This window comes from Grus americana, chromosome 34 (assembly GCF_028858705.1).
Source record: "Grus americana isolate bGruAme1 chromosome 34, bGruAme1.mat, whole genome shotgun sequence".
Lineage (NCBI taxonomy): Eukaryota > Metazoa > Chordata > Aves > Gruiformes > Gruidae > Grus > Grus americana.
The window spans coordinates 469,703-488,045 of NC_072885.1; the positions used below are offsets into that span (position 1 = coordinate 469,703).

General features: G+C 63.1%; 1 protein-coding gene across 6 annotated transcripts; it reads right to left on the minus strand.

Annotated features, from left to right (window-relative positions):
* Nucleotides 1-432: 432 nt before the first annotated feature.
* SPTBN4 (spectrin beta, non-erythrocytic 4) lies at nucleotides 433-17,732 on the minus strand. Of its 6 annotated transcripts, none has more exons than XM_054808179.1 (35): nucleotides 17,712-17,732; nucleotides 16,481-16,626; nucleotides 16,238-16,389; nucleotides 15,939-16,112; nucleotides 15,760-15,851; nucleotides 15,573-15,653; nucleotides 15,367-15,482; nucleotides 15,011-15,123; nucleotides 14,607-14,794; nucleotides 14,409-14,526; nucleotides 14,159-14,317; nucleotides 13,687-13,989; nucleotides 13,446-13,596; nucleotides 12,458-13,328; nucleotides 12,229-12,366; nucleotides 11,013-11,769; nucleotides 10,692-10,894; nucleotides 10,336-10,426; nucleotides 9,569-9,715; nucleotides 8,219-8,482; nucleotides 7,315-7,539; nucleotides 7,134-7,223; nucleotides 6,766-7,044; nucleotides 6,554-6,684; nucleotides 6,257-6,461; nucleotides 5,402-6,024; nucleotides 4,640-4,778; nucleotides 4,338-4,422; nucleotides 3,998-4,194; nucleotides 3,225-3,631; nucleotides 3,067-3,136; nucleotides 2,408-2,799; nucleotides 1,649-1,822; nucleotides 1,520-1,562; nucleotides 433-1,411 (listed from the first exon to the last, which is right to left on the minus strand). In XM_054808179.1, exons 2-35 carry the CDS (start codon nucleotides 16,620-16,622, stop codon nucleotides 1,250-1,252), a joined length of 7,482 nt encoding a protein of 2,493 aa, XP_054664154.1. In that variant the 5' UTR covers nucleotides 16,623-16,626; nucleotides 17,712-17,732; the 3' UTR covers nucleotides 433-1,249. The 6 variants fall into 6 exon arrangements, with proteins under 6 accessions (XP_054664154.1, XP_054664153.1, XP_054664152.1 ...); XM_054808178.1 differs by lacking the exon at nucleotides 17,712-17,732 and adding an exon at nucleotides 17,476-17,678; XM_054808177.1 differs by lacking the exon at nucleotides 17,712-17,732 and adding an exon at nucleotides 17,292-17,678.
* Nucleotides 17,733-18,343: the final 611 nt, after the last annotated feature.

Genomic DNA, 18,343 nt, shown 5'->3' on the forward strand with positions numbered 1-18,343 from the left:
GGTCCATCCGAAGAAGCCCGCTAGGCTACGCCCTTCCATCCCCGCGCCGTTGTTGGCTTCGCCTTGCCCGCGCCGAACCTGCAAGCCTATTGGCTGAGCGCGGTGGCAGTCAGGCAGAGAGGGTGGGCATTCCACTCCCGATCCCGCCCTTTCTTAAAGGAACAGCAGCATCATTTGGGGGGGACTGGGGCAGGGGGAAACATGGAGCACGTCGCCCCACCCCAGCACCATTAACCCCCGCCAAACACCCCCCCCAGGCGCTCAGGGACCCCCCCCAGCCCCCCCAAAACCCCTCCAATGACACCCCCCCCCGGGGTGTGCCCCCCCCCCCAGCCCCACACACGTCACCGGGGGGCGGTCCCCGGGTTCCTTCCTGCTCCTTTATTTTGGGGGTGCTCGGGGGGGGTGGGGTGGTGCAGCGGGGGTGGGGTGGGGTGTGTGTTTATTACATTTATACAATCACAGCACGGCGCTCGAGCCCGGAGGGAGGCGGGGTGTCCCCAAGGGGGGGGGGTCCCCAGGGTGTGTGTGGGACAAGTGCTTGGGGGGGGTGTGTGTTAATTTTGGGGGTTCTTTTCCTGGCTTTTGTTAAAATCTTTACAAATATGTACTCTGCCTCCCCACCACCACCACCCGATTGTGGGGGGGGGGCATGGGGCTCTGTCACCTTCCACCAATGTCGAATTTGGGGTACCCCAGGGTGATGGGGACCCCCCCCGGATGATGGGGACACCCCCCCCCCCAGCTCTATGGCTTGTGCATGGGAAAAGGGGGGCCAAGGGAGGGGACCCCTGGGAGGAGGAATTTTTGGGGGGGGCCCAAGGGGGGGGGCTGTCTCCCCTCCCACCCAGCAGCTGCCCCAGGCACCGACCCCCTGCCCCCCAAATCCAGGATGGGGGGGGCACCCAGGATTTGGGGGGCACCCAGGATTTGGAGGAGGCACCCTGGATTTGAGGGGGGGACACCCTGGATTTGGGGGGGGTATGCAGGATTTGGAGGCACCTAGAATTTAGGGGGCACCCTGGATTTTGGGGGGGGCACCCCCTCCCCACATACAGTTTCCCCCCCCCCCAAGCCCTGTGTCACAAAGTGTGTGTGTGGGGGGGTGTCCCCCAAAACACACACCCCCCCCATCTCCCCACCCTGGAGCTCCTCTGGGTGGGTCCACAGCCGAGCTGAGTCCCCACCCCGATGGGTGGGGGGGGTGAGGGTGGGGGGGTCCCCTCAAAAAATGGGTGGTGTGGGGGTGTCACTTCCGTCTCCCCGAGGTGCTGGGGCGCCGGTCGCCCTCCCGCCGGGGGAGGCCCTCGTCGGTGGAGGACGTGGTGAGAAGACCTTGGCTCCACCGGGCCACCTCGGCGTGCTCCTGGGCGCAGATGGCCAGCGCCCTCAGCCATCCCCGCATGTCCTCCTGGGTGGGCGGGACACCCCGAAAACATCATCAGGTCCCCCAAAATCATCACGGGCCCCCACCAAACACCCACGTGTCTCCCCACCGCAAGCCTGTAGACCCCCTTACCTCATCCTTGGCTTGCAGGAGGAACTCACTCCCATCGCTGGTCCTACAAGAGAAGGACCTACTCAGCGCCCCCCCCCCCCCAAGAATTTGGGGGCGACCACCCCCCCCACAAGGAGCACCCCAAGGTACTTGAGCTTGAAGACGTTCTTCTTCTTCTTGTAGTCGCTGGCCACCTCGCTGGTGGAGTGGTGGAGGTTGAGGAGGGGTTCACCACCATGGGTGCTGCCCGCCGCTTGTCCCTTGGCGTCCTTGTAGAAGCCCAGGTCACCCTTGCTCAGGACGCAGTAGAGGTTCACCCAGGATCTGGTCAAGAGAGGGACACACGCAGGAGGGTGGTGGCACCCATGGGTGACCCAACACTGCTGGTGGCTTTGTGTTGACCATCCAAGCCCTAGTGAACCCTCTCCATTGATGGACCTCCAGGCTTTGGTGAACCTTCACCATCAATGGACCTCCAAACCCTGGTGATCTTTCACCATTGATGAACCCCCAAATCTTGGGGAACCCTCTCCATTGATGGATACCCCAAACCCTGGTGCATGATGTCCATTGATGACCCTCCAAATCATGGTGAACCCTTGCCATGATGGATCCCCACAACCTGGTGCACTCTTTCCCCCGATAGACCCCCCCCAAATCCTGGTGCATGATGCCCATTGACTGACCCTGGTGCACGTTCTCCCTTGATGGACCTCCAAACCCTGGTGAACCCTCCCCATTGAGTGAGCCTCCAAGCTCTGGTGAACCCCCTCCCTTGGTGGACCTTCTCCACTAACGGACCTCCAAACCTTGGTGCACCCTCTCCATCGATGAACCTCCCAATTCCTGGTGCACCCCCCTTTCCACAGAGACACTGCCCCCCCGCCCCCTCCATTGTCCCCCACCGACCTGTTGGACGCCTTCTTGTTGGGTCCATCGAGCTCGTGCTTGCGGAAGAGGAAGCCCTCGTGCTGCACCGTGTGGGTGGGTGGTGGTGGTGGTGGGGGAGCGCTGCCCTGCGCTGGGGCTGACCGCGACCTCCGTGTCTCCCCCGGGCCTTGGGAGGGGTCTTTGGGTCGCGGACGTCGGCGAGGTTTGGGACGGTCACGGGCACGGGGACGGTCGGGTCGCGGCATCCTCTCCGGTAGCCCCTCCGGGCCAGCGGGCAGGCGGGCGGGGGACTCCCGCTCCCGGGGCTGGGCGGGGGGGTGATGGACATCGGGATGTGGGTCCTGGCAGCCCCCCGAGGTGGGGACGCCAAGGGGACATTGAGGGGACACCAAGGAGACGTCAAGGGGTTGCTGAGGGAACACGGAGGGACACCAATGTCATGCCAAGGGGATGCCGAGGGGACGTGAAGGAGAAGTCAAGGGGACACAAAGGAGAAGACAAGGGGACACCATGGAGATGCTGATGGCAAACCAAGGGGACACCAATGTCATGCCAAATGGATGCTGAGGAGATACCAAGGTGATGTGAAGGAGAAGCTAAGGGGACATCAAGGAGAAGCCAAGGGGACACCATGGGGACACTGAGGGGCCACCGAGGGGCCACCAAGGGGAACTCACTGAAGCCGGCAAGGGGCCACCCGCCTCCTTCTCCTGCAGCTGCTCCACGATGTCGGCCAACGTGGCTTTGCTGTTGGTGGAGATTTGGGGGGGGAACACATGTCACAGAGGTCCCAGCCACCCGACGGTGAAAACGGCATCACCGTCCCCACGCTCACCCGCCACCCTTGCCATCGTGCCGCGGCAGCTCCGGCTCGCTGGATTCCTGCCGCTCCAACCGGCGCTCTCGCCGTTCCCGGCGCCGTTCCAGCAGCCCTGTCCTGCCCTCCCCGGGCTCTTCGGTTTTGGGGGGCACCGGGGTCTCACCGGCGGCAGCGGGAGGGGGGGGTTCCCCCCCGGGAACCCCATCTCCTGGAGGTCCCTGGACGCGGTCAAGCTTGGGCTGCAGGCGCTCGGGACGGAGCTCATGGCGGACGTAGGCGACGCGGGGCTCCAGCCGGCGGCTTTCGGGGCGCTCGGACCCAGCCGGAGATGGCGTTGACCCCCCCGGGGGTTCCCCCAAAAATTTGCGGCTGAGGAGCGGCGTCGGCGGCTGTTTGTTCTGCTCTGCTTTCAGCTTCTCGATCTGTGGGGATGGGATAGGGAGGATGAGGAAGGCGATGGGGACAGAGATGGAGGTGAAGATGGGGATGGGATGGGGAAAATGAGGATGGGGACAGGGACAGGGATGGAGATGGGATGAGGAGGGAGATGGGGATGGGATCGGATGGAGATGATAGAGATGATGGCGATGGGATGGGGATGGGGACAGGGATGGAGATGGGATGGGGACAGGGATGGAGATGGGATGAGGATGGAGATGGGAATGCAATGGAGACGGTACAGGGATGGGGATGCTGAGCCGGCAGCTGCAGTGGCCCCGGGGCAGTGGGGGGGGGACATGAACAGGCCGGGGGGGGGTGACATCACTCCCCCCGCAAGGTGCCCGTACCATGGTGAGCCGTCTCAGGGAGCTGAACCTCTCCTCCCAAGCGGCGGCCGCCTTACGGAAAGCCTCGTGCCGCCGGATCAGCTGCTCCACCTCGTCCACACTGCTGCCCAGCTCCTGGCTCTTCAGGAGGGGCTCCTGTGCCGTCAGCCAAGCGTCGGCCACCACCGCTTCCTGGGCAAACTGGTGCACCTCCAGCACTGCCAGACAGATGGACGGGGAGGGGGCGGGAGGACAGAAGGATGCGCTCGTGGAAGTACCCCCAGAGAGCATCCCATCCCCGTAACGGTGGTGGATCTGACCCTCCCTCCCAAAATTACCCCCGTCCTCAGGTGAGACTCACTCTGCTGCAGCCATTCCCAATGCTTGTCCCACTTCTCCATCATCTCCTTCTTCTTTGCAAGCAGCTTCTCCACATGGGCTTTGATCTGGCAAGGATGGAGGAGATGGGTTGGGACCACCAAACAGCTGCAGCCCCCCCATCCCATCCCATCCCATCCCATCCCCATCCCATCCCATCCCCATCCCATCTCATCGCCATCCCATCTCATCCCATCCCCATCCCATCTCATCTCATCCCATTCCCATCTCATCCCATCTCCATCCCTTCTCCATCCCATCCCATCTCCAACACCCTCCTGGCACCTCATCGGCCGCTGGGCTCTTGCTGAGGATGAGGGTCTTGCCTAGCTCCAGGCAGGCGGCAATGCTCTTGCCGCGGGCTTCGATCTCGCTCTTGAGACCTTGGTGGTCGTTCATCAGCAGCTCCACCGAGGAGACGTCCCTACAAGTGGGGATCATGGCTGGGAAGGTGGGAGGAGATGGGGACGGTTCTCCCCACCCCGGGACGGGACAGGAGATGGGTTCTTGGCTTCACAGATGGGACAGAACATGAGTCCTCCAGATGGGAGAGGACTTCTTTGGCTTCATGGATGGGAGAGGACATGGGTCCTTGGGATGGGACAGGAGACGGGTCCTTGGCTTCATGAATGGGACAGGACATGGGTCCTCCAGATGGGACAGGACTTCCTTGGTGCCACGATTGGGACAAAACACAGGTCCTTGGGATGGGACAAGACACGAATTCTTGGCTCCATGGATGGGACATAACATGGGTCCGCAGGATCAGAAAGGACATGGGACCTCCAGATGGGACACGACACGGGTCTTGGTGCTATGGATAAGATGGGACACAGGTCCTTGGGATGGGACAGGACACGGGGCCTCCAGATGGAACTGGACACAATTCCTCGGCTTCATGGGTGGGATGGGACATGGGTCCTTGGTATGGGATGAGACATGGGTCCTCCAGATGGGACAGGACTTCCTTGGTTTCATGGATGGGCCAGGACATGGGTTCTCGGGGCCAGCACAGGATGCAGGACGTTGTCCCACATCTCCCGCTACCTGGGTTTCTCTCCAGCGCCGATCTGGCAGAGGACACCATCCATCCAGGTGAGAAGGTCTCTCACGGTGCCGACGAAACGGATCTTATCAGCGATGCTGGCGACGTGGAGCCGGCACTCCTCGCACGCTGCCAAGAGCTCCTTCCATGCCCGTAGCACCTCCTGCTCCCTTCCGGCGATGGCCTCGGCATTGTCCCCGGCATAGAGGGTCCTCAGCTGTGCCGCGCCCTCTTGTAGCTGCCGGACTTGGGTTACCAACACCTCCACATCGTGCTCAAAGGCACCCAACGCCCGTTGCAAGGCGCCAGCCGATGTCCTGCCCTCACGGGCTGCCAGTTCAGGCAGGCGTTGCCTTTTCTCCTCAATTTGCCCCAAAACCTCTTTGCAATCATTGAAGAACTTGTGCAATTCATGGGAAGCCGCCAACATCTGCGCCCGGGTCTCCATGAGCTCCAGAAGATCTGCCCAAGCTTCATTCACCCCGTCCTTCCATTCGGCAATGGTGGCGGCGTCGGCGTGCCCGTAGTCAATCAGCTCATCTACCATTTGGTTGACAGCAGCGATCCGCTCCTGCCCAATGCTGCCCGTCTCGCTGGCAAACTCCAGGAATTTCTCCTGGAGTAGCTGGGATGGGCAGGGATGGACAAGGGTGAGGGACGGGCAGTGCCATGTTGGCCACATCGGGCAGGAACGGTGCCCAGGACCCCTGGCATGGGGCAGGGGCCACAACAAGACACCCCCAGCATGGGGTAGGGACAACTGCAGGACTCCCGGCACAGGATGGAGACAACTCCAGGACCTTCAGGCCATGGACAATGACAAGACCCCTCCCTCCTTGGCACATCCCCCAACTAACCGTGACGTGCTCGAAGTCCTGTCCCAGCTCCGGTGAGCCAGCCACCACCTCCTTCTCGGCGATCCAATGCTCCAGCTCGTCCACCTCGCGGTTGAGCTGGTAGAGCCAATATTGCTGCTCCAACTTGGCCTTGCGTTCCTCCACCAGGTCCTTCAGAGACACGTACAGCCGGTCAACCTGCGACTGCCGCCTGCTGACCTGTTCGCTGGGCAAGGGACACAGCGCCCGGTGAACGCCAAAGACCCCAAGGGTGGGGATGCGGGGGGAGCGGGTAGGTGATGGAGGGGTTGCACCCACCTTTGAGGATGGCCAAGCTCTAGAAGGGCGCGGCATTGTCGGGAGAGTTGGGTGATGGTCTCCTCATAGTTCTCCACCGTTTGCTCCGTCAGGAGGTGCTTCTTGAGGAGTTGTAGGGTGCTCTGCTCATCCTTGGTGGGGGGGAATATTGGGGTGGTGAGATGCTGGGGGTTCCTTAACATCTCTCCCACCCCAAGCCACCCCATCAGCACCTTTCCTTTCTCCTCGCTCATCAACAGCAGCTCTTGCTCGCCCAGCCACGACTCCACCTCAGCCACATCGAAGTAGTATTGCTCCAGCTGGTAGGTGGCATCCAAGGTTTGCTGCCTGCGCTCTGCCTGCTCCTGCAGCTCCCCCCACATGGTCCCCAACCGCTCCAGAAGACGTCGGACCCCTTCGGCCTCGGGGCTCTTGATGGAGGCGACGGCTCCGGCACGTTCCAGCACCTCGTCCACACGAGGACGATGGACCTGGATCTCCCGGCGGAGGTTCTGGGGTGGAGAGGAGGTGGGTGTAGGGAAGAGGGGTGGTGGGGTCATCGGGGTGTATCCCCCCAACCCTTTGCGGCACCGGGTCTGACCTGGTTCTTCTTGATGAACTGCTGGACTGTCTGCAGGTTGGTGCCATGGTCCTTCAACGTGGCCAAGGGCAGGCGGTCCTGCACCCACAGCTGGGGGGGGACGGTGGTGGGATGGACCTCAGCGTCATCCCTGTCCCCAAACTTGACCCACCCCATCCCAATTCCATCCCCATGTACTCACCACCTCGTCCTCCAGCTCGTGGCTGACCTGATGAACCTCCTTGGAAGCCAACAGGATTCTCCGACGTTCCTTGAGGGGCTCGATGAGACGGACGATGCGGGTCCCCACCGCGTTCTGCCGCTCCCCCACTGTCTGCCTGCCTGCTGCCTGCGCAGGCAGCGCTGCTGCCTGCACCTGCAGCTCACCCACCTCCTTGTACCACTCCTCCACCTGCGACTCCATCGTCTGCAGAGGGTGGGAGGGGGGAACCGGGATGAAAGAGACACCCGCCTCACCGGGATCCCTGGCACCGGAGCCGGGGCGGGGTGGGGGGGGGGTGGCAGTGCTGTGCTGGGCCAGCAACACCGGGGAATCTTGGCCATGAGTCAGCACTGAGATGGGCTGATGGTGCTGAGCCCCTGTTGCAACTGGGGCTGAGCACTGGTGTCTCCCCAACACTCAATGTCCCCCCAACACCTGGTGTCTCCCCAACACCTGGTGCACCCCCATAACCTGGTGTCCCCACAACACCCGGTGTTCCCAATATCCTGGTGTGCCCCAACACATGATGTCCTCCAATAACCTGGTGTCCCCACAACACCCAGTGTTCCCCAACATCTGGTGTCCTCCCATAACCTGGTGTCCCCCCAGCACTTGGTGTTCCCCATAGCCTGGTGTCCCCCCTACATCTGGTGTACCCCCATAACCTAGTATCCCCCGAAACCTGGTGTCCCCACAACACTCAATGTCTCCCCAAGACCTGGTATCCCCACAAGACCTGGTGCCCCCTAACACCTGATGCCCCCCCAACACCTGATGTCCTCCAATAACCTCGTATTCCCCCAAGACCTGGTGTCCACCCATAACCTTATGTCCTCCCATAACCTGGTGTCCCCCCAACACCTCCTGTCCCCTCCAAACCCACCTGCAACCTCTTGAGCTGCCTGCTGACACTAAGCAGGTCGGCTCCCGCCCCCACTGTCTCCAGCTGCTCCTCCAGCCGCCCCAACCGCGCCTCCATGTCGGCGTAGCTCCTCGCCAAGCGTTCGGCGGCGGCGGCTTCGGCCAGCCGCTGGCTCCTGGCTTGGCTGGTGGTCTCCAACTCTACCCAACATTGCCGGAGCTCTTCCAGTTGACGCCGAACGGCGCCAGATAATTCGGGTTTGGCAAGGAGAAGTTCTTCACCTTCCTGGGGTGGAGGTGGGGAGGGTCAAGGGGAGTGTGTGTGTCAAGGGGGGGGCCCCATCTTTGGGAATTGGGGGGGTTTTGGGGGGGGGGAAGATCGTTGGGGTTGTCCATCATGGAGAACCATCCGTGAGTCCCCATCATGGGGAGGAAGGGGGTATAGGGCTTGGGTGGCACAGGGGGGGCAGAAGAAAGGGGGTGCAGAGAAAGGGGGGTGCAGGGAAAGGAGGGGTGCAAGAGGGGGTGCAGCTGGGGGGATGTAGAGAAGGGGGTGTAGCAAAAGGGGGGGTGCAGGAAGAAGGGGGTGCAGCGAAAAGGCAGGGTGCAAGGGGGAGGTTCAGGGAAAGAGGGGTGTAGCAAAAGGGGGGGGGTGCAGCAAAGGGGGGGGTGCAGCAGGGAAAGAGGGTGCAGAGAAGGGGGATCCAGAGAAGGGGGTATAGCTGGTGAGGGATGCGGTGGGGGGGGGGCCAGCGGGGGGAGTGCAGTTAAAGGAGGTGCAGCAAAAGGGAGGTGATGCAGGGAAAGGGAGGGGGTGCAGTAAAAGAGGGGTGCAGCCAGGGATATGCAGCTGGGGGAGGGATGTAGCGAAAGCGGGGGGGGGGCACAGCAAAAAGGGGAGGTGCAGTGAAAGGGGGTTGCAGCTGGGGAGCGATGAAATGGGGCAGGATGCAGGGGGTGTGGGGGGGAACGCAGTGGAGGGGGGGGGCACGCAGCAAAAGTGAGGCACAGCGAAGGGGGGGAGGGGGGTGGGTGCAGCCGGGGTGATGCAGCCGGGGAGGGGATGTGCAACGAAATGGGGGGGGGGAGAAATGCAGCCGGGGAAGGATGCAGCAAAGAGGGGGGGGAGTGCAGCGAGCAGGGATGCAGCCAGGAAAGGATGCAGCAGAGGATGGGCGGGGGGGCTGCAGCAGCGGGGGGAAGGCTGCAGCGTGGGGGGGGGCCCTGCAACTACCACGTCACCCCCAACCCCCCCCCCCCCGCAGCAAATGCCTCGCCCCTCAAGGCCCCCTCGCCCGGCGAGGAAGCGGTTAAGGTTCAGCCCCCTCCCCCGCGACCCCCCCCTTCCCCCCCATTTTTTTTTTCTCTCTACCTTCTCGATCTTCTCCAGCCACTCTTTATTCTGCGCCAGCTCGGCCATGAACGCCTGGTGCTTCAGCCATGGTTTGGGAGGGCGGGGGGGGGGGTCCCGGGAGGGGTCCCCCGCCATCAGCACCTTCTCCCGGATCCAGCCATCCAGCTACGGGGGGGGGGGGGGGGGGAGATGATGCTGATGCTGTAAACCCCCACCCCAGGGGATCCCCAAAACCCTTGGGGGGGGTGAAGGGATCACGCTCGGGTCCGTGGCCCCTCTACAGCGATGATGACGGTGAGGAGGAGGAGGAGGATGGTGGCGGCATCGGCGCGATGCCGCAGAGCCTTGCAGCAGATGCCGGGCGGAGCGCGGAGGCCGGATCCGGCCTCCCGGTATCTGCGCCAGAAAGCCGGCGGGGTCTGGCCAACCTCCCGTGAGCCGTAACCGCGCCGGCGATGGACCGCTGCGGCTCCTGCCCCAGCCATCAGCGAAGCCCCCTGAGATGCTGAGGAGCATCTAGGCTGGGGGGGTGCAGGACCCCCTGGTCCAGCTTTTAGGGGGGTGTGGGGACCCCCTTCCCTCACCCAAAGCCACGGGTTATGTGATCCAGACCCCACCGAGGATGGTGATGCAGGTGTGGGGTGACACCAGCAACACCCATCCCAGGGGTCCGGCTCCCACCAAGCGCCCGCACCCGTCCCAGCACCCAAACCTGGAGTAATCTGGGGGGGGGCAGGGGTTCAGCAGGGGACGGACATGGCGGGGGTGTGGGGCAGGGGTCCTACCTCGTGGCAGTTCTGGAGGAACCGCTGCAGCTCGAGGTGGTCCTGGAGCCGCTGCATCCACTCCTGCGCCAGCTGGTAGTTGTGGTGGCTTCTGCAGGTTGGGGGGGGGGACCCAGCTGAGCACTGCCCATCCAGTGACCCCCCCCCCCAGAACCCTAATTAAGCACCTAATTAACCTACCCCCCAACCCCTGCAAAACAAATTAACCCAAAGGGGAAACTGAGGCACGGGGTTGCGCATCCCCCATCAGCCATGGTGAGGAAGCACCAGTAGATCCAGCTCCATCATCATCCCCGGGGGGGTCCTGGGTGCCAGGGGGAGGGGAGGTGTCAAGGCATTGCTATACTGGCACCTACTTGGTGCGGAGACTCTCCATCGCCTCAGCCACACGGTCGCTGTAGAGGTTTCCTTGACGTTGGAGGCTCTCACCAGCTTGTAGGGCCAGTTGGATCTTCTGCAGGTTGAGGTCCATGGTGGTGGTGAAGTCCTTGTGCTTCTTGATGGCGTTGTTTACCTCTTCCACTGTGTCGGGGAGCTCAGCATGGACCAAGGTGGACTCCTGGAGAAGGGATGGAAGAGATGCTGGTGTTGGGGTCTCCATCCATGGTCACCTCTTCTCCTTGCTCTGTCGTCCTCAACCATAAGGTCAACCGAGACCTTCTCCCACCCATCTCTACCTGGTTGTAGAGGCTGGTCTTGCACTGCTGGACATCCCGGAGGAAGAGATGAAAGACGTGAGATTGCACCAGCACCTCTCGCCGTGTCTCCCAGCTCTGCAGCAGCTTGCCCCAACCTGCATCCAGCTTCTGCAACCACTGCTGCAATGAGAGGTAGGGGACCTCCGTCTCCTCCAAGGCCAACAGGTCGCTGGCTGCTTGGATCTTGGCGTAGTCCTCCTCGTAGCCGTTGATCTCCTCCTTAAGGGCTGCATGTTGATTCAACAACCTCTCCGCTTCAGCCAAGCTATCCGGCACCTCCTCAGAGGCTACGGCCGCTTGTGTCTTCACCAACCAACTGAGGAAGTTGTCCAAGTCTTGGATGAATTGTTGCAAGCGACCGGCAACAGTCAAGGAGTCCTCACAACCTTGCAGTGCCCGTTTCAGGGCTTCCCACTCCTCGCTGATCTGCTCGAAGGGCAGCAGGATCTCCAGGGCTCTTCCAGGGTGGGAGGCAGCCAAGGCTTCACCTTCCCGTTGAAGCTCCACCAGCCGAGGTTCCAAGACCACCAGAGCAGCCTCCATGGTGGAGAGGCGGCGTTGCAAGGCCAACACGCCGCCCAGGTCACCGCCACCGGACTGCGTGGCTTCGATGGCTTTTCTCTTCTCCCGCACCTGCGCCTTCATCTCGCCACACTCCAGCAGGTAGTTCTGGATCTTCAGGACGGAGCCGAGTTGTTCCTTCTTGCGCTCCACCAGCTCCACCACCCGGTTCCACCTGGGGATGGAGATGGAGGTGGGACAAGACCAGGATGGAGCCCTGCACCGGCTCTGTCACGAGGATGGGGTCCACCTTGGGCATTGCAAAAGCTTGGGATGGGCTTGGGCCATTGCATTGGAGAGCTGGACCCCATGGGGACATCCCACCAGGCTGGGAACACCGCAGGGCTGGGGTCTGCAAGCAGCCCCACAGACTGTTTCCCTCAACAAAGAGCCCCCAAGCAGGATGAGGTCCACCTTGGGAATCACTAACCCTTGGAATGGGCTTGGCCCATTGTGCTGGAGAGCTTGGCCCCATGGGGACATCCCACCAGGCCGGGAGAACCACAGTCTGGAGTCTACGAGCAGCCCCACAGATGGTTGCCCCCATCCAGGAACCCCCAAGCAGGATGGGGTCCACCTTGGATCCCTGGGATGGGCTTGACCCCACAGCTCGGCTGCCTCCCCACACCCATACCTGCTGTTGAGGTGGTCCTGGCAGGAGCGGACCTCCTCCGAGCTGGGGTGGCCCCCATCCACCAACTGCTGCACCACCTGGTTGACATCCAAAATCCGTCCCATGACACTATTCATCTCCTGGTCCAGGCTCTCAAACCTGGGGAGGAGATGTGACCGGTGGGATCTGTGATGGGGCAAGGGACCCAGGCTTGGACCCAGCTTCTTTCCCAAACCCCGCCCCCCCACACCTGTGCTGGACCACCTCGACCTCATCCAGCTCCTCTGGCACCTCCATCCTCTCCAACCACTGCTCCTTCTCGTCCACCCAGACCTCACAGGCGTGCACCTCACTGAACATACGGTAGACGGCCAAGGCATCCTGCAACCACTGCTGCCGCAGTACGGCCACCTCGGCCACCTCCCCATAGAGCTGCTCCACCTCCACCACCCGGATCTGTACGTCAACCCCTTGACGATGCTCGGGTGCCAGAACAGCCAACTGCTTCCGAAGGGCCAACACGGCGGCCCGGTGCTTCTCCACCTCTTCCACCACCGCCCGGTGTTTCCGTAGAAGAGCTTGGGTGGAATAATCATCATGGCCAAAGTCATCACTGGAGACGATGCGGTAGGTGTCCTGCAACCAGGCCACCAGGTCGTCCGTCTCGGCGCTGAACTGGAAGAAGTTGAGGGCCTCCTGCAACCGTTGTTGGTGCAACCCCGTCACCTCCTCCAGCTTCTTCCAGCGGAGGCGAACCTCCCGCATCTTCTCCTGGATCCCACCAGGGCTGAAGCGTTTCTTGGCCAAGATCTGCTCGCCCCTCTTCATGGTCTGGTGCAACAGCGCCCGTCGGCTGCCCAGTTCACCCAGCATGCTCTTGTGCTTGTTGGTCAACGTCAAGACGCTGCTCAGGTCCCGGCCGCATGTCTTGGCGGCCAGGATCTGCTCCTTCTCACGGATCCACACCTCGGCCTCCTCCATCTCCTGGAAGAAGGCCCAAAGCTGGCGGGAGTCCTCCAGCTCCTTGCGTCTCTTGCCCGCCAGCTCCCCCAGCTCCTCCAGGCACGTCTGGACGTGGTTGACCCGGTTGCAGATGATCTGGGGGTCGCAGGGTTGGTAGCCTGGACCACGAGAACCAGATCTTAGCGGAGGTAGTCTACAGCACCCTGAAGACCTTGGTTGACCCCTCCCAAGCACCTCCTGGTCCTCGTGGTGACCATCCCAGTGCCCCACGTTACCTTCCAGCTCCGAGAACTTGAGCGCGGCAGTGTTGAGCGCCTGTACCCGCTCAGTCTGGGCAGAGATGTCGGCCTCCAGCAGCCCATGCTTCTGAAGCAGGTCCTCAACCTCCAGAAGATGCTTCCCCAAATCCTTGGAGACCAGCAGCACCTGGGGAAGGGACACGATGCCATGGGGTCTGGATCTTCCCACCACATCCTCCACGGGGATGCCCAGTACCCACCATATCCCCGGCTCTACCTGCATCTCCTCCATCCAATCAATCATGTAGACCATCTCCTGGAAGATCTTCTGCAGGGCCAGGTTCTGCTCAAGGCGGGCACGGCGGGCGCGGACCAGCTCAGTCAACAGCCCCCATTGCCGAAGGATGTTGTCCTTCTGGGCGCTGATGCGCTTGGTGTCGTAGTAGCCCTCGGATTCCATCTCCAGGGCCAGCTCCACCACCACCTGGATGCGCTCTTGGTAGGAGGAGATATCAGCCTCGATGGCCTCGTGCTTCTTCATGGCGGCCTCCACTGCTGGCAGGTCGTAGCCAAAGTTGTCCTGGGATGGGGGGGGAGATATGATGTCAGGTAGGGTGGACCCCTCCTCAGTCAATGAGGGAGCCCAATGAGGCAAGCCCACCACACAAACATCCATCCCAGCCAGGGAGCAGACCAAGGCGCTCTGCTCCAGGGTGGGGGTCCCCACCGAGCCCCCCACCCCATCTCACCTGCGAGACCAGGCGTTGGTTCTCATTCAGCCATGTCTCCCTCATGATGGCCTTGTGGTCAAAACGTTGGGCCAGAAGCTCCAGCTTTTCCTGACGGATCAGCTCATTGCGCAGTGACACTTCCCGCTCATGCTCTGCCTTCTCCAGGCAGGTCCAAGCCTGAGGGGTGGGACACCGGGCTCACCAAGGGGGTCCCCAGCCCTTCTTGGGGTCCCCCAGGATGGAGAGGTCACCCCTGTTCCACCAGCACCTTATTGATGTCGGAGATGCTCTTGCCCTCGCTGGGGACATAGAGCTTGCGGTTGTTGGCCCGTAGCTTGCTCTGGATGGTGAAGAGCAGGACCTCCAGGTTCCCCTTCTCCTGGAACCTGCAGGATGGCAGCACCGGCTCAGGATACAGCCACGGTCCCCCCCCGTGGTTGTCCCCCCAACCCCAGGAGGTGCTCACTTGACGGGCTTCTCCAGGGTGCAGAAGGCAGTGAACGCTTGGAGCTGCTGCTGCACCCCGGTCAAGGAGTTGGCGAACTTCTGGTTGCTGATGATGGTGATGGTGTGCTGGATCCAGGCCAGCAGCTCAGCTGCCAGTGCCTCGTACCGCTCAATGATGGCCTCGATCTCCATGGCCTGATCCAGAACCTGGTGGGAGAGTGGTGGGTGGGCTGTACGGCCTAGGGCTGCATCCCATGGAACCCCCTTGAGCAACCACGCATGACTTGAGGTGCAACCTTCTTGCCCCAGCTCCTCCAGGGACCAGCACGGCCCTGTCCTTGCTGGTACCCAGTGCGGTGAGGTATGGACCATCCCATGGACCAAAGGATGGGGCACCCTATGGAGCCACAGGCCGAAACCCACCTTCCCAATGCGCTTCCCCTCCACAGCCAGCGCCTTCATCTTGGAGAAGTAGTGGTAGAAGGACACCACGTAGGTGATGATGGACTTCTCATCGGGGTCCTCCATGTTGACGTCTGGCAGGCAGTGAAGCGTCGGTCCCTGAGTCTCCTCCACTCCCCAAAGTCCCCCCTGACCACAATCCCTGGTCCAGCAAGGCCCATCCCCAACCCCGGGCTGCTCCCCTTAACCTTGAGCCCCGAAAAAATCCTTTGAAGTGGCAAATGAAGCCAGGAGCAATTAGCTGGATGGGTGGAGGCACCCCACCTTGCGTGGATGGATGGACAGTCAGCCCCCCCTCATCCCTGTCCCACCCCTACCCTCAGGGTCCAGCAGCTTGCTGAGCCCCAGCTGCTGCTCGGCCGTGTTGAAGGCTTGTTGAAGGTTGTAGGTCGCATTGGACTTCGTCAGTTTGTGGAAGTCGATGAGGTCTGGCCTGCAAGTGGGACACAGCTGCTTTGAGCCCCCCACCCTGCAGAGGGAACCCAGGTGTCCGGGTTGCCCCCACCGCTCCCCCACAGTGGACCTGTGCTTGTGGATGAGAGCGTTGAAGGCCAACCCATCCCTCCAACTGGTGGTGAAGTTCTGGATGTTCACCTCAGGGTAGCTGTGGAGAAAAGTTGGGGGGTCACACAGTGCCGGATCTGTCCCCTGTCCATGGCAGGGGGCCATCCCAGCACTGGGACAGCGCGAACGGGACAGTCACCGCTCACCCCGCCGTCTTCATCTGGCACCAGAGCAGCAGAGCATCCTTGGCCGAGCGCGTCTCCCGGTTGTCTTCGGTCTTGATTTTGATCACCTGGATCTGGGGAAAGCCAAGGGGCACTGACGCACGGCAGGGTCCCGGGGTGAGGACACTGTCCCCGGGGTGGGGACAGCCCTGCCCCGCTACCTGGAAGCGGAGGATGATGGTCCAGATGAGGCCGAGGGTGAGGCGGTGGTTGCCATCCACGATGTCATGGGAGCCCACGTTCTCCAGATGCACCCGTTGCTCCTTGAGGAACTGCAGTGCCTTGTCCACGTTCTCCAAGGAGTGGATCCGCATCCGGCCACGCGTTGGTTTGGGCTGCCGAAGACACCGGCACCCATAACCCCCACTTTGGAGAAGGTCCTCCCACCCAGCTCCTCCCAGCTCGCTGGTAGATGGGACCTAGGTGGTGGTGGTGGTGATGGGGAGGTCCTGGCTCTCACCAGCTGCTCCCCGGAGAGCACCTCCAGCAGCTGGGTGAGGATGTAGCCATCACGGAGGTCGGCGTAGAGGTCCCCGATGCGGCAGGAGACACGAGCGAGGTGGGAATTCACCCACTTGGTGAAGGTCTTCTTCTGCACCGCGTCCCTCTCGTCTGCCCAGCGAAGGAATGAGCTCAGCCGCGGTGCCAGGGTGGGGGGGACCCAGATGTCCGAGCTTTGCCAGGGCAGTGGGGATGGACCTACCGGCCAAGGCTTTGATGCGGGAACACTCAAAGAGCTTGGCGGTGGCTGTGGTGTCATCCCAAACCCGCGGGTCAGGGCTCTCCCAGGAGCTGTTGTTGTTCTGCTGCTCCATGTTGTCCAGCTCGGCCGCCACGGCCGCCATTGGGCTGGGGAGGAGAAGGAAGAGGAGGAGGAGGAAGAGCAGGAGGAGGAGGAGGGACACACACACACACACGCACACAGGGATGCGGACACACGTGTGGGTGCACGCACACATGTGTGCGAGGTGGGACCTTCTCCTGGAGCATCCCTGGAAGTCTCCAGGGTGTTGTCTGCAGCCCAGGACAGCCCAGACCCCGCCCCGCAAGGCCCCCTGCAGCCCCCCCCGTGAGCACCCCATGCTGCCCCCCCAAAACACCCCCTGCACCCCCTGCAGCACCCCTATAGCATCCCCTGCAGCACCCCTATAGCATCCCCTGCACCCCCCCAGCACCCACTGCAGCACCCCTATAGCATCCCCTGCAGAACCGCATCAGCACCCCCTGCACCGCCCAGCACCCCCTGCGACCCCCCCAAGCACCCCTTGCAGCACCCCTATAGCATCCCCTGCGACCCCCCCATCACCCCCTGCACCCTCCCAGCAACCCCCAGCACCCCCTGCACCCTCCCCAGCACCCCCTGCACCCTCCAGCACCCCCCCAGCACCCCTCCTGCACCCCCCAGGCCTCCCCCAGCCCCCTCCGGCGGGACCAGGATCAGGCCCCTCCCGGCGGTCACCTTGAGGGACCCCACCGGCCACCAGGGAGTCGCACAGGCCCCCCCCCCCCCGTACCTCCCCCCCCGTCCGGGGGGCTGTCCCGGCCTCAACCCTCCCCGGTACCGATGGAGAAGCCCCTCCCGCTCCCGGTGTACCGGGAACCGGCGGGCACGTCCGCACCAGAGTCATCGCCTCCCGGTGCACCGGGACCGGGGGTGGGATGCTCGGGGTGCGGGCGGGGGAGACACACACGACTCACCGGGTGGGGGGGTAGCGGGGGGCGGGCGGGGGGCAGCCGGTGCTGCCGGCGCTGCCGGTACCGCCCGGGCCCGGCTCGCCCTGCGCACCGGGGCGCGCCGCCGCTCGTCCCCGCCGCCGCCCCGGCAGCCAATGGCGCGGCCGCGCCCCGGCCCCCCCCCCCCCCCCTCGCCGTGCACGACGTTGAGCTCGGCCCCGCCGCCGCACCGGGAACCCCAACCCCCCCCCCCGCCTTACCCCCCCCGCCTCGCACCGGGGGAGCCGTGTCATCACCCACCCACCCCTCAAACCGGGGCTGGGGGCGGGGGGGCGCATCCCGGTACCGTGAGGGGGGGGGGGGCACTGTGGGGGACCGTATAGACCGGGGGTGCACGGACCGGGGTCGTGCAAACCGGGGGTGCACGGGATGGGGGTGCACGGACCGGTACCGTATGGACCGGGGGTGCACGGACCGGGATGCGCGTATCGGTACCGTATGGATCGGGACCGTATGGACCGGGGGTGCACGGACCGGGACTGAACGCCCTGGGGTGCATGCACCGGGACGGTGCAAGCTGGGGGTGCATGCACCAGGATCGTGCAAACCGGGGGTGCATCCACGCACCGGGGTTGCACGGACCAGTACCGTGAACACCGGACGTGCACGAATCAAGACCGTGCGAAAGGAGGGGGGGTGTGCACGGATCGGGACCATATAGACGGGGGGTGCACTGGAGTGCATGCACCGGGGGTGCACGGATCGGTACTGTATGGACCGGGACCGTGTAGACTGGGGGTGCACGGACCGGCACTGAGCGCCCTGGGGTGCATGCACCGGGACCATGCAAACTGGGAGTGCATGCACAGGACCGTATGGACCGGTACCGTAC